The 14318-nt window shown below is 37.4% G+C and overlaps 1 protein-coding gene across 1 annotated transcript in view; it reads left to right on the top strand.

Annotated features, from left to right (window-relative positions):
* Oxct1 (3-oxoacid CoA-transferase 1) overlaps positions 1 to 14318 on the top strand; it is a 132478-nt gene that overhangs the window by 91983 nt on the left and 26177 nt on the right. Inside the window, exon 14 of the mRNA XM_076857421.2 lies at positions 13033 to 13122. Coding sequence (XP_076713536.1) covers positions 13033 to 13122 — 90 coding nt within the window. The remainder of the gene's footprint in view (positions 1 to 13032; positions 13123 to 14318) is intronic.

Genomic DNA, 14318 nt, shown 5'->3' with positions numbered 1-14318 from the left:
AGAAGTTCTGGTGTGCTCTTGTCCAATCAAGTGACTGTAGATAATGGTAGTATGTTATATTTTTCAGAAAGCTAGAAGAAAGGATTTTTAAAATTTTCATTATAAAGAAATGATGAAAGTTTGAGGAGATAGATATGTTTAATGTGATTTAAATGTTACACAATATATACATGTATTGAAATATCATGTTACCCCTGTAGTATATACAATTTCTGTTTTTGTATACCAGTTTAAAAAAATATAAAAGAATACTACAAAAGTTAAGTGCCCTTTTTACCATACCAGAGAGCATAGGATATCCACATGACATAGCTTAATCTTTATCACTTGATTATGATAGTGTTTACCAAGTGTGTTCATTATTAATTTATTGTTTTTCCTTTTTCCTACTTTATTTTCTGGAAGCAATTCAATACATTTAGCTAACTTTCAAAGATCAGGAGGAAGATTAAGTTCTACCTCTTGGAGAGGAGATGTGATAAGAAATATGTATTTTGTTTTTGTTTTTGGTTCTAGATACTGACCTTCCAAATTTTTGGAATTTTCTGATGGGTTGATAAGCCATCATTTGGTCCCTTTCCACAGGCCCTGAACTTATGCTAATTTTAGTTGACTGGGCATGCCACTAGATAGCTTCAGGACTGGGTTGTTTTTCAAAGACTAAGGTATTATTAGAAGGTTGGTAAGTCGTACCCATAACCTCTAGGAGAGAGGGGTTGGAGATTGAACTCAATCACTAGTGGCCATTGATTTAATCAATCTTGCCCATGTCATGAAACATCAGGAAAACACCTAGCTGATGGTGTTCAAGAACTTGAGGGTGAGAGAGCACAGAAACTCTGCACCCCTTCTCCCATACCTATTTACTTCTTCTATTTGGCTGCTCTTCAGTTTTATCCTTCATAATAAGCCAATAACAGTAAGTCAGACATCTTCCTAAATTCAGGGAGCTGTTCAGCAAATTGTCAAACCTGAGAGGAGACCATGGGAATCTGCTGGCTTCCTACTTGGTTGGTCAGAAGTATGTGTTTTCCAGATTTGCGGCTGGCTTCTGAAGAGGAGCAGTCTCATGGGACTGAATCCTTAGTCTGGGTGCTGCAGTTACACCAGGCAGTTAGGGTCAGAAGTTAATTGAATTGATTGACACCCAGCTTGTGTCAGGTGATTTGAAGAATTCATTGGCATGAAAAAACCCCATACATTTGCTATCAGAAGTATTAGGAGGATACAGTTGAGGAGGTAGTATGTATTTTTTTGCATTTCCTCTGAAGAGATTTATTCTCTCATTTATTTATTGACTTAGTCGTTTATTTGCATCAATATATACTCATGTGTATTTGGTACTTTGAGTTGTAATGAAATACCATGTTATTTATTTTCATGCTCAGATTGTTCTAGTGATGGTCCTTGGGAGCTCCTTCAGTTTGGCTCTTATACCTCTTTGGCATGCTTCCATTCTTTTTATTTATATATTTTCTTAAGCACTACAAGATATTCATCATTCACATATCTATATGTATACCTATATTTATATTTCTATATATTCACATATCTATATATCTATATCTATCTATATTTCACCCCCTACAATCGTACAATCAGCTATTTCTTCAAAGATATGTCTTTTCTTTTACTGGAGAATGGTATTTAGATACCAAGACCTTGGTGCTAGGTGTGCTTATTTCTATGGGGTACCATTGCTTCTAAGTATTCTCAGTGAACAGATCTGTAATGGATGTCTCCATACTAATAGTTTTGAATAACAGCAATAAAAAACTTTCCACCTTTAGACCTGCTCACTGAAGGTAGAGGGGGGAAAAAAACTTCTTCCTGATTAACTATATTTCAAGATGGTATTAATGGATTGTGTCTTCAATTTCCGAGTAGTAGGCCTAGCAAATGGCACTTTGGAATGAAAATATTGATTTTTTAAAGTTAAATATGCCCAACCTTTAAATATTTGTTATGCTTAAGCGCTATAAGATCATATCAGCCATGCTGAGGCATTCAGGTAGTAAAATCTTGTTTGCTAAAACCCTGCTTCTCATCTAAGAATGTCCTGAATTCAAAATGTTCTTCTTTGGTCCATAAAATGGAATTGAAGTATCAGGTTTTCACTTACACAGTACTTGGCTTTTATTACTGTTTAGTCATGTATTTTACATCCATTTCTGGTACTATAAACAGTGAAGAGAGAAAATTAATGAAACCATCAAGATTAAAACTTAAAAGGTTAACTGTGAAGTTCAGGGAGTTGAAACACTGACATATCAAAAACTGAGTTGAGGTTTATGTCTTGAAATATTCTTGTGTCTTCTGACTATCTTTGTATTTCATTTTAGAAAAAAATTTCTATATTTTTATTCTTGTCTCAGTGTTCTTTTACTGATGAAACTCCATACTTTACTTGGCTTTTATTAGTTTTTCCTTAAATCCTTTTGAAAATTTTAAAGTAATGTTGGTATACAAAAAGGGGTTCACACTTGATGTGTATGTTTTGATCAGTGTGTCTATAAGTATATACCTGCCAATCCATCATGATAAACAATACTATAAACTTAGCCATCACCTTCTTCAAGTTCTCTTCTTTTTTCCCCTCTACCCTGCATATGGTAAGAATATTTAACTTAAAAGAACCACCTTCTTACTTTTTAAGTATATAGTGCATTATTGGGAACTCTACACCTAGTGCCTGCTTTCTGTTCTAGGATCTCATCCTGAATGCCACATTACATTTAGTCGTTAAATCTCCTCTTTGGTATCTTTCCTGGTTTTTGATGACCTTGACAGTTTTGAGGAGTCCTAGTCAGACATTTGGTAAAGCATCCCTCATTTGGGTTTTCTGATGTTTTTCTCATGGTTCGATTCTGCTTTCAGTATTTCTATTTCTACATCACTGAGATATTTACCAAAAAGTTTATGTGTTTTACTGTTACTGTCTCTGAAAATAATTCACATTTTCCTCTTACCTCTGGCACATTTGGCTTGAAAAGATAAGGTAGAAACTAATATTCTATTTACATTGTTGTACATCTTTCAGAAATATTAACTTTTTGGCAAATAGCTCAAAGTAATTCTATTAACCTGTCTTCTACTGTTTGAAAAAGTTGTTTCTTCTCACCTCATCCTCCCCAGCTTGAGAGGAAGCCATTTTTATCTTCTAGGAGCACTAATTTAAATTTCTAACACTGGGCACTGCCCGTGGTCTTGGGTCCCTCCCCCAGGGTTCAGGCTCTTTAGCCTCCTCTGTGCTTCCTTTTTCTGATGATGGCTTCCCTCTGGGCACTTAGGCTTCCCTTGGCCTGGGTGGAAAGATGTTTTCTAGGTTCTCCTAGTCCTGAAAATGGGGCTTTCTCAGCAACCAGAGATTAGACCTAACTTCCAAAGGACTCTTGAACAATGACCAAAAGGGTGTAAAATTGCCAGGAATGTTTATAGCTGTTGACCTCCAGTAGGGTCTCAGTGGCCATTCAACTGGATCATCAACTGAATCCAGAGGACACCTGAGTAGGTATTATTAATTTCATGTAAAATCAAAATGGTGGTGTGTTCTTCCACTCAAACCTTTAATACTTGCTTATTAGGGCACCAAGATTTAGTATATCTAGCACGCTGTTTCACAATTGCCCTTAGTGGTGGTTTTTTTTTTTTTAACTTTTAAATTATCTTCTACATTATTTTTTGATCCTTTCTACAGCGCCTAGAAACACTGGTAATGATTTTGATGTATTTCTTAATGTTCTTTCAGTCACTGTGTCTCTCTCTGTAAAAGTTCCATCCAGCTGTCAGAGATGACAGTGTAATTACAGTAATTCCATAATTGTGCTCTTTAGAGCTTTGCAGACAGTGGGAGGAGGTGATGGAGCAAATGTGCTTCTGCCCATGGTACTAGTTCTCACATCCTCTTTGAGGAATCAAAAACCCACGCCTTCTTTGAGAAATCAGAGAATAAAATTTCTGAGAATGGCTATTTTCTGATTGCAAAAGACATAGTAATAATTTTACATTCCATGTGAATGAGTTGGTGAGGGGATTGATGTATTTCAGTACCTGCAGGATCATAAAAAATGATTGTTACCTTTCCATCAGTATTTTAGCTGTCATTTTGTAATGATTATACAGGGATCTCCTAAAAATAACAATTTCAAACAATTCTGTGTTAGTAAATGGGGTCTATTATTACCCCCACCATTCCCCACCCTCTGCTTTTATGAGATTAGGTAGAACCAAGTATGTGGAATTCCTGTGTTTGTACATCATGCGTGGTCATATGTGGGCAATTTCTTATGATTTTATTACATTTCTCTCTCTGATCCAATGGAAGGAAAAAATAATCCTTGGGTTTTTAAATACAGTAATCATTCTTTTTCTGTAACATACAAGGCCAGAAGCTGCAGTGCTAAGCCATATTTAATAAATTCAATCAACTAACTTACTTATTATAGTGTAATAATCATTTTAAATGAAAACAAATCCCCTTGTGTCTATCCTGAAACACTTGCTCCAGTACTTTACTTAGAAGCATTTTTGTAGGAGGCCTAAGAAAACAAGGTGAATTCAGCAGTTTGTTTGATGTTTGTTTTCATCTCTGCAGTATTACGAATAGACTTTGTGAAAACTGAAACCACGACTTCAAAACAGAGCTAGAAATAACACAGTTTTCTCTTCTGTTCACTTTATTAATCCAGCAAATAGATCAGGAAGCTCATCCGTCTGACCTTGTAACAAAGATGTTAGCCTATGCAACATTCCTCATTTATAACAATAAAACTGTCACACGTTGTACCTTAGGAAAAGATATAAACTTCATAATTCTAACTACTCACTTAATGAATGCTTATTAATTTCAGGTACAAAGGTGACTTAAAGGCCTTTGTGTAATTAATGGCAATCAGTTTTATATATACTGGTATTTTTTCTTTGTTTGGAGTGTTAAGGTTTCAAAAGAGAACTATGAATAGCTTCATGAATGGTCTTTACACTTTTATGAAATGAGAAACTCAGTGTGGTTAATAGCTAAGAACAGAACTTGTTTTTCTTATTTGAAGTTAACTGATTTCTTCTGGAAATGGAAAGTAGACCAGGGGAGAGGAAAGGGTTCACCCAGTGCTCACAGCCAGGGTCAGCGGTGGGTATCCTGACCTTGGGCCCCTCTTCCGCCTAGCTTAGTTTCTGTCTCTTCCGTATTTCCTCCCGTCATAGCTTAAACTCTATAACTTTTTCTTTTTGTAGGTAAAGCCCCAAGTTTTTTTTTTTTTTAACATTTTTTGTTGTAGTTGGACACAACACCTTTATTTTATTTATTTATTTTTATGTGGTTCTGAGGATTGAACCCAGCGCCTTGCATGTGCTAGGTGAACACTCTATTGCTGAGCCCAGCCCCAGCCCATAAAGCCCCAAGTTTTGATCAGCCTCATTTGTCCACCTTAGTTTTTCATTTCTCCTCTTATATTTTTGCAAATAAAACTTTGATTGAAGCTGAAAATTAGTTTACCTAAGCATACAGTAAAAAGACCTGTCATGTGTCAGTCACTGCATGGTGCGGCTAGAGTTGAACAGCAGGATGGGAGACTTACATTCTAATGATAAGGCAATGCCTTACACTGTGACAGGTGAACTCAGTCAGGGGTGTTGAGGCACAAAGGCTGAAGAATCAGAACAGATGTACTGGTAGCTGCTGGATAATGTGGGGACGGCTAGAGAGGGGTAAAGGTCCCTGTCATAAGAAATCATTTAAATGGTAGATACCTGTAAGGCTGTGCCACTACCTGCCAGTGGGCCAACAGCCCTTATTTTAATGAAGGTAATGTGATGAAAAACAGGGATTTGTGAGAATGCTGTGAGTTCCCTAATCCCATCTTGCTGATGAGGTGGGACAGAGGTCTGTGGACACTTCTTGGAAGAGTTATGATTTGATACATAAAGGATAAGGTGGTGTTCACCAGATGGGAAGAGAGTGGGATCTTAAGACATAGTGTGAAGCCATATGCTACGTACAGTCCATTCACAGGTCCTGGAATGGAAGTGGGATGTAAGGAAATAGGGATGGGAGCAAGTCATCAGAGGCCTTGTCCGCTAGGCAGAGGTGCTTGGAAGTGACCCTGAAGTGTGTTGAGGAACCACAACAAGACTTAAAGCAGTACATCAACACAATCAGATGCTCATTGTGGAGAAATCATTTCATTTTCATAGCTGTGGACTGGACAGGTTCAAGAGGAATAAGGGTAAACTTGGGATGACCAGTATGGAGCTTATTACAGTCTTTATACTTTGTGTTTTCTTTTGCAGTGCTGAGGATCTCTCCCAGGGCCTTGTGTTTGTTAAGAAAGTGCTCTACCACTGAGCTATACCCTCAGCTGTATCACAGCTTGTGAGGGAGGAATTGTGAGGACAGGGAAAGGTCAGTTTCAAGAAGTTTTGGGAAAACTGGAGTTCTTAGCAACTGAATGACTGGCTGGATGTGCATATGGGGGAGAGACGAAAGACAAGGGAGTCCTAATGTGGATCTTGGGGGCGGAGGTTGGCCATTAATTGAACCAGGAAGTTTAACAGGTGAGCCTTGATAAAGATGGCCAATTTAGTCTGGATCATATTGACCAAGGCAGATATTAACTCATTAAATCAATTTTTATTTTTTACTCACATGGAACTAAAATGAATATCCCATATAGGCAGCAGGCCTCTCCTGGGTGGTAATTTGGGATCGCGCTCCCTCCTTGGAAGCTCCTCCATTTTCAGCTTGTAGTTTAGAAGATGGAAAAATATGGAGGATTGTTCTTGCAAGGTTTTATGGTCCAGCCCAGGAAGTCTCACCCATCACTTTGTTCTGCTTTCCACTGGCCAACATTAGTTCACATGACCAACCCTAACTTCAAGACGTCTGGAAAGTCTACCTCTGGGCTCAGGAATGAGAGGGAATGGCTTTGGCAATCATCCCACAGATGGCCACAGGGTGACTTACGGACACTGAAGTCTGAGACTCAGAGGGAAGACTTGAGCTGGAAATGTGCTTTTAGAAGGTGTGAGAGACGGAGGAAGTCTATCCTGAGGCTAGATGAAGGCCTCTTGGAGAACAAGTAGAGAAAACGGTAGGCCAAGGAGAGGACTCTCAATTTGGCCAACAGACAAATGTGATTTGGGAAAAGGGTACTTAGGAGGAGCCTAAAAGCCTCAAGAGAGGTGGGAGGAACCAGGCAGGATGATGCCTGGGAAGCCTCTCTGTGGACAGGTTCAGGGAGTAGGTGGAATGCACTGTGAAATGTAGTGATCACTTCAGGAATATGATAAACTCTCAAGGTGTCTACTGACTCAGGCAATTCACTATTACAGGGGTGATTTACGGTACTTCTCACTTTGAAGGGAGTCACTGCAGAAACCAGATTTCAGCTCTCTGAAATGAAATGTCAGGTTTATTTCATTCTGCTTTTGTGATGTGGTTTTTTAAAAACTCATATTATGATGTATAACTGATATTTATTATATGCAATTTTGTTAACTTACCTAAAAATAGAGAACAAACATTTTTCTAGTTCCACATTAGTTGGTTTATGCGATGAATTTATTCACCCAGGGTGTACAGTTAATCTGTGAAGGGAAAATCACTTTTTGTTTGTTTGCTTTGAAAACAAACAAAAAAGAGAATAGTCTGATGTAACTTTGTAACAACTTTGCTAAACCAAGGCAAATCTAGAATCAATTATTTTCCCTAAGGAAGTTATAAACAGTTTTCTGTGTGTTTAAACAAATGTTATTAATATCCTTAGTTTGCCTCACTCCTGTTCTTTAGCTAGGAGCATATTATGAGGAACTTTTCTTTCCTAGAGCATTTTTTTAAACAATGGGGAAGACAGAAATAAAGAGGCTTATATTTGGGTTGAGGTGGGAACTTAATGTTCTGGTATTTAATGTTGAGCAACAAGCCCTAGTTTTATTAATAAATCACTCCATGGCTATCTTCGCCTTTTACTTCCAATCGATTCACATTTTCTACTGTGGCACATAACATTAATTTTAAAATGCTTTAAAATTGTTTTTACATATTATAAATTGTTTCTCACTTAAGACCAGAATATTAAGAGGTAACAAATCTGGAAGTGAGCCTTTGCTACTGGTGTCCTAATGAAAAAGGTGGCAGCAAGAGTAATTTTCATTGTGTTTTATATTTTATTTTAAATAACATTGCACAGTTCTTTTCAAATGTCTTCATTTTACCTTTTGGTAAAATCCTTAAAATAAAGGTCATGTTGAAACCTTGAGTTACTATTTCTTTTTGAATCTAATTTAATATTTGTACTTTGATATGTTGAGGTTTTTAATATTATTGCCTTCACAGTTTTACTTTCTTTAAAATTCTGGCATTTGCAAATAGGATCAAAGTAGGTGAGACATACAGAGAATATGGAGTTTAATTTAGATCTGTTTTCTACAGAAAAGGTAGAAATCATATTCATCTTTGTTTTTCTTTTCATTCTTGTTGTACTGAAGATTGAACCCAGTACAACAACCCAGTACAAGCTCTACTCTTGAGGTACATCCCCATCTCTTTTTGAATTTGAGTCAGGATCACTAAGTTGCTGAGACTGGCCTTGACCTTGCAATTCTTCTGCCTCAACCTCCCAAGTAGCTGGCATTATATGTACCATCGCCCTGGCTTCAGATTCATCTGTTATTTCTAATTCCTGTTTTGGAATCTGGTCTGTATAGACCTTGACTAAATATTTGTGAATTGAAGATAATACTTGAATCAGTATCTTCTTAAGAAAGTTATGTGATTGAGTCATACCAGAGTGTGCTGCATCTCTGGCTCATTTTATTGCAGTATTTTCTTCATACTTGATATCAGGGTCAATCCTTAACTGAAAAAGATGAGCTGGCTATGGGTTTAGCATCCAGCAATCATCTCCTCATTATTCTAGAGTTGCACCATTGAAGAAATGTATGTTTGCTGATGAGATTTTAAAGAAAGCCACACTTCGTGTCACCCTGGCCCAGTGCTTCAATCATGCTCAGAACTCTTCTTCATTATAGGCCTATTTTTCTCCAAGTATCATTTTTCCTCTTGTGATTTATTTAAAGGTATATTTTTAGTTCCAAAATCTCACTGTTTTATCAGCTTCTGGTTGTGTATGTTGAATAGGATGTTGAATTGGGGGGAGGAAGATGAGAAAGGGGGTGGGGTCTGTATCTTTTTCAGTTTTTTTTAATTTTAACTTCTCAAAATCCCTTCCATTCATTCCTGTACTCGATCATTTGCTGAACAAGTATATTGTGCCACTATAAATGTCAAGTGGTACATTAGACATTTGGATTGCAGTACCTAGGACAATATCTGGTATAGTCATTTACTTTGTGAAGTAGTATACACACCCACTGTTTTAGTCAGCTTTTTCGCTGCTGTGACTAAAAGACCTGACAAGAACAATCTTAAGGAGGAAAAGCTTATTTGGGGGGCTCATAGTTTTAAAGGTCTCAATTCATAGAAGACCAGTTTCATTCCTTGGGGCTTGAGGTGAAGCAAAACAATATGGCGGAAGAGGCGGAAGAATGTGGTTGAGGGAAGTGGCTTACACGATGGTCAGAAAGCAGAGAGAAACTCCATTCGCCAAATACAAAATATATATCCCAAAGGCACGCCCCCAACGACCCACCTCCTCCATCTATACCCTGTTTGCCTTCAGTGACCACCCAGTTAATCCCTATCAGGGGATTAATTCACTGATTGAGTTAAGGCTCTGATAACCCAATCACCTGCTTAAGAACCTGGCTCAGGCCCCCTTCTGCCATGCAGCTGTAACAGCTCTAATTCCACACAGAATTCTCCCCTCTTCATTTAACTCATTTGGGCACCACATCATTGTATTAGTTATACTAGCTGCTGTAATAAATAAGGCTTCCAATTTCTGTGGCTTAACACTCTATACATATATTTTTCATTGGTATTGAATAGTGCAGTGTGGTTCTGAATAAATGGTAATTGAAAGACCCAGGATGAGGGAAGCTCAATCATCATCCAGTCACCTTGGATGTCAGTGTCCAAATTACAGAGGTGAAAGAGGAGGAGAAAATGCATATAAAAGATTTTATGGGCCGGAGCCTGGAAATCATAACTATTACCTCCTTTTCCTCCATTGTCTATAACTCAGGCACATGGTCAACCCCACCTCTAACTGCAGTGGCTGGGTCCCAAAAGAATGCCTGGTAAGCTGAGTTTGAGGGATAATGATGAGTATGCCTTACATAACTGTGTTTTTCTGCCAGTGTAGATAGAATGACTTGTCTTCTTTTAGTAACTGACTGTTTCAGAAATCCTTTGGGAATTGAAATGGAGGCAAATGTTTTCTTTTTTTCTTTATTTCTTTTTCAATGCAATGAACATGTTAAAAGAGTAGGAAAACCAAATATTTGATGGTTTTACTGTTTATTTGCTAGAAATGCATTCTCTTGGGAGATACTGCTCTTCTCCTTTGTAGAATTGCTCTTCTCATCTGGTAAACTAGTTTGGTGAACCAATCTCCTTGGTGAAATCCCTGAGCCTCTTCCTTCCATTGCTGCTTCTCAGGCACAGTTAGCAATTTCATGCTCAGGGTCCTGCTAGAACTCAGACATACCTGTGTATTCATTCATCCATTCATCCATCCAGAGCAATGGAGAGAGAACATTTGAAATCACTGTAATAGGATTAAATACAAGGACATATGGAAAAGGCGCTTAGCTCTTACCTTTATGGTGAGGGAGAGGAAGGCAATGCTGTTTCTAGAGGAAGAAAGTTTGGTCCAGATCTCCTATTACTCAAGGATGCTTTTCTTCCCAGATAATGAGCTTTTCAAAGAAAAGAATGCTCTTTTGATGGTCTTTAATACATTGCTGGACTTATGCTAGATGCTCACTAAGTTGAATTTTCCAAATGAGGATGTAAGTGAATACCTTGATAAACTTTACTATGCACTTTTCCCTACATTATTCTATGGAGTGCTCAACCCAGCTGTATGTTATAACAGACACTCTTCTTTCTGGTTTATAAGCAATGAACTTGGATTCAAGGAGATTTGATGTTTTGTCAGCAGCACATAGTGGGCTAACAGAATAGATCTCAAGGTGTTCTGTACCCAATTTTGTTCATTTTTCACTCTTGGAAACAAACTAATTTACATATCAAAATAGGGCTTTGAGATTGATAGTGTGTGCTTTGGGATTTGAATCATCCAACCACTGGAATCTCTTGGAGTGATGAAGGCTGTTCGTTTACATTGAGTCAAGAATGTTCTTTTTTACCAGAAATAAAGAGATGGTTCTTCACCATGTTTTAGAAGTGTGTTATGTTCCTCCTAGAACAGATTTTTTTGTACCTAGTAGGTACTCTATAAATATTTCTTAACTAATTGACAGTGATTTAAAATGTGTACATCAGATTTATCTAAATTGGACAAGCTTTCTGTTAGGAGCTGTCATAAATTCTACCTATGTAATCATTGTGTCACAGGAGATAAAATTTGCCTGTGGTGTATTTTAATCAAGGGATTTTTTTTTTTTAAAGCACACTAGCTTGTTTTTGTCATCTTTGCTGCTGCTTCTGTCTTCTAGCACTCACCTGCTTAGAATCCACTCAGGACTGTGGGAGCATGGGAAACCTGGATGCTCCTACTATCACAGGTTGAAACATGTTATAATAAAGTTGCTTTCGTGTCTTCCAGTGCTCTCAACTATCAAACTTTAGCATAGGGATTTATGACCGACACTGGTCACTTCCATGTCTGACTTATCCATATTTCATACCATCAAGGTATCAGCTTTCTCTACAGAAATATAATGTCCTGATGCTCAGTTTATTAAAGTTGCAGCTGATGGAGAATGGAGATATTGTTTATCGAAGTGTAAAATTACAGATTTTCACGCAGATACTCTGCTTCAGTTCAAACTTACATGTCTGAAACGACCCTCCACACCTCCCTCCCAGCTAACTATTGCCTGCTGCCGCCCATCTCATCCAGTGGCCGGCTCTGAATCATAAAGCATGTGACTCGTTGCTCCTTTCCTTTGGACCACTCATCTAATGTTGCATTGGCATCTAAAATGTCTCTGAAATCATGAAATTCGAGACCCTGTTTTAAATCCAAGTGTTGAGTGCCTTTCCTAATCTCCTTAGAGCTCTGAAATTAGGGGAAAACAGCTGAGAGACAGATCTGAGTGTTTACTGTCAAATCAGTTGGAGGATTTAGGTTAAAAAATAAATAAAATTTTAAGGAAATTTCAATGTTAGAAGATATTTCTCTTCAATATACTTGAGAAAGAATTTATTTCATCATCTCTGGAAGCATTAGCTTTTTTCAAAACTCTGTAACCAGGAGATGGAATAGACAGAATTTTTCAGAGTATGTGGTGTATAGAAGGTGGCTGATAAATGTATGATGAATGACAGAATGGACAGACAAAAATAGGATCCTGAGCTTCTATTTTCTGTTTTTGCTTAACAGGAATATTTTTTTCCAGTTTGTTTTATTTTTCCAAGAGCAAGATACATGCCAAGTGTTAGATCCACGTTTCACATTAATTGTTATTACAGAAACACCATTAGTGCCTCAGTCTACTGGCTAATGTCATTTTAATCCATAGGATATCCAAGAGTACTTTTGAAAGTGTCTATAATGAAGGACTTAGTGGTATCAGTGTTTAAAAAGAAACAAGTGAATGTCAGGAGTATTAGAATTTTAATCTGATACTTTTTTCCAGAATTCTAGAAAATGTCTTAAAATTGTTCTTATCTGCTGATTGTCTTATTACTAATAAAGCATTAACAAAATCATGTTAACCATGCTTAATAAAAGTAGCATTGTAATATGTACACTGAACTTTGTCCTTCAACCATAGAATAATAGGCTAACAAAATGTTAGACGGTTAAGTTTCATGCGCTAAGCCAGGAGACTCAATGAGTGTTTCATTATTCTAGTGACTTCTTCTCGCAATTAATTTTGATCTCCTACCTATGACAGAAGTGAAAGATATAGAGTTACTGATTTTCTGTCTCTGTTTTGCAGGGAAAGATGGTGAAAGGAATGGGAGGTGCTATGGATTTAGTGTCCAGTGCCAAAACCAAAGTGGTGGTCACAATGGAGCATTCTGCAAAGGTACCATGTACTCTGCTTTCCTAATCCTGCTTCTGGAAATTCACAGTACACCAAAATGTGGCACCCAAGGTCCCTGACTGGTTTATATTGTTTTGCTCAGTTTATTCAATGTAATAGCATTATAATTTAGAGAGAAAGATGACAATAAAAGTAGTTATTTATTACTATTTGGGTAAATGGTTGTTTAACTTTGAGTGAAGCCAAATCTAGGGGTGTTCTTCAAATAATTGCCTTTCATACACATTGAAAGGATAAGTTTTAATGTCTTCAAAGGCAGTAAAAAAATATTGGGGCAGATGTATTGATTCTGGTTCTAAGATGATTATAGTTGTTGCTCACTGTGTGCAAAATGAGAAGCACAACAGAGTGTAGGTTTTAATAGCAGTTGTTTTCAGATGGACAATATGACCTCTTAACAGATCTGCAAGATGTCATTTCCAGAAGGTGTCAGAAAATGGTGGACATGGTGATAGCAAGTGTTCTCATTCTGGAAAGTATTTTACTTTAATAAATTATGGTTATATATGGATTGCTAATATGTGCTAAGCACAGCTAGGCTTTGTCAGTGACCAAGACCGGGCAAAAATCACTGATGTCATGGAAGCTCATTTTCAACCTTCTTTCTCTTCTTTCATCCTATAATAATCAGAGCTACACTTTATTGACCTTTTCACTGTGTGTCAACAGTACAGTTAGCATTCTGCAAGTGTTTGTGTATACAAACCCATGACCACAGAGTGGTTAAATCACTTGCCTGAGGTCATGTAAGAGTGGATTGAGATTAGACGTGGGTGAGACTCCAAAGCCTATCTTTCTAACCTTAGAGCTGTCCTGTCATTAATTACAACTTTCTTCCTTGTTCTCAAATCAATGTCTTTGAACCAACTAACTTAATCACTTTCCTGACCTTCACCACTAACTTCTGCTGATTTCATTATAGCTGATATTGTGTGGTACCATCTTCATTTTCTATGTCTCTTGTTTATTGTCCTCTATTTATCATCATCTTTAAGTTTGAAAATCTGGTTTTCCCTGAGAGACCTGCCAATCTGAGTAGACACTGTAGTACATTTGTCCTGTTTTTATTTAGTGATGCAGCATTGCGTAAGATCATGGAGCTGGAAGATTCACACTTCGTTTGGCTCCCCTGGGAGAATTCAGTTACAAAAACGATGCGATGCGTGCTTTGAGATGGT

This window comes from Callospermophilus lateralis, chromosome 5 (assembly GCF_048772815.1).
Source record: "Callospermophilus lateralis isolate mCalLat2 chromosome 5, mCalLat2.hap1, whole genome shotgun sequence".
In the NCBI taxonomy this organism is placed as follows: Eukaryota; Metazoa; Chordata; class Mammalia; order Rodentia; family Sciuridae; genus Callospermophilus; species Callospermophilus lateralis.
Note: the sequence above shows the minus strand (reverse complement) of the source record. Positions and strands in the feature narration are given on the sequence as shown.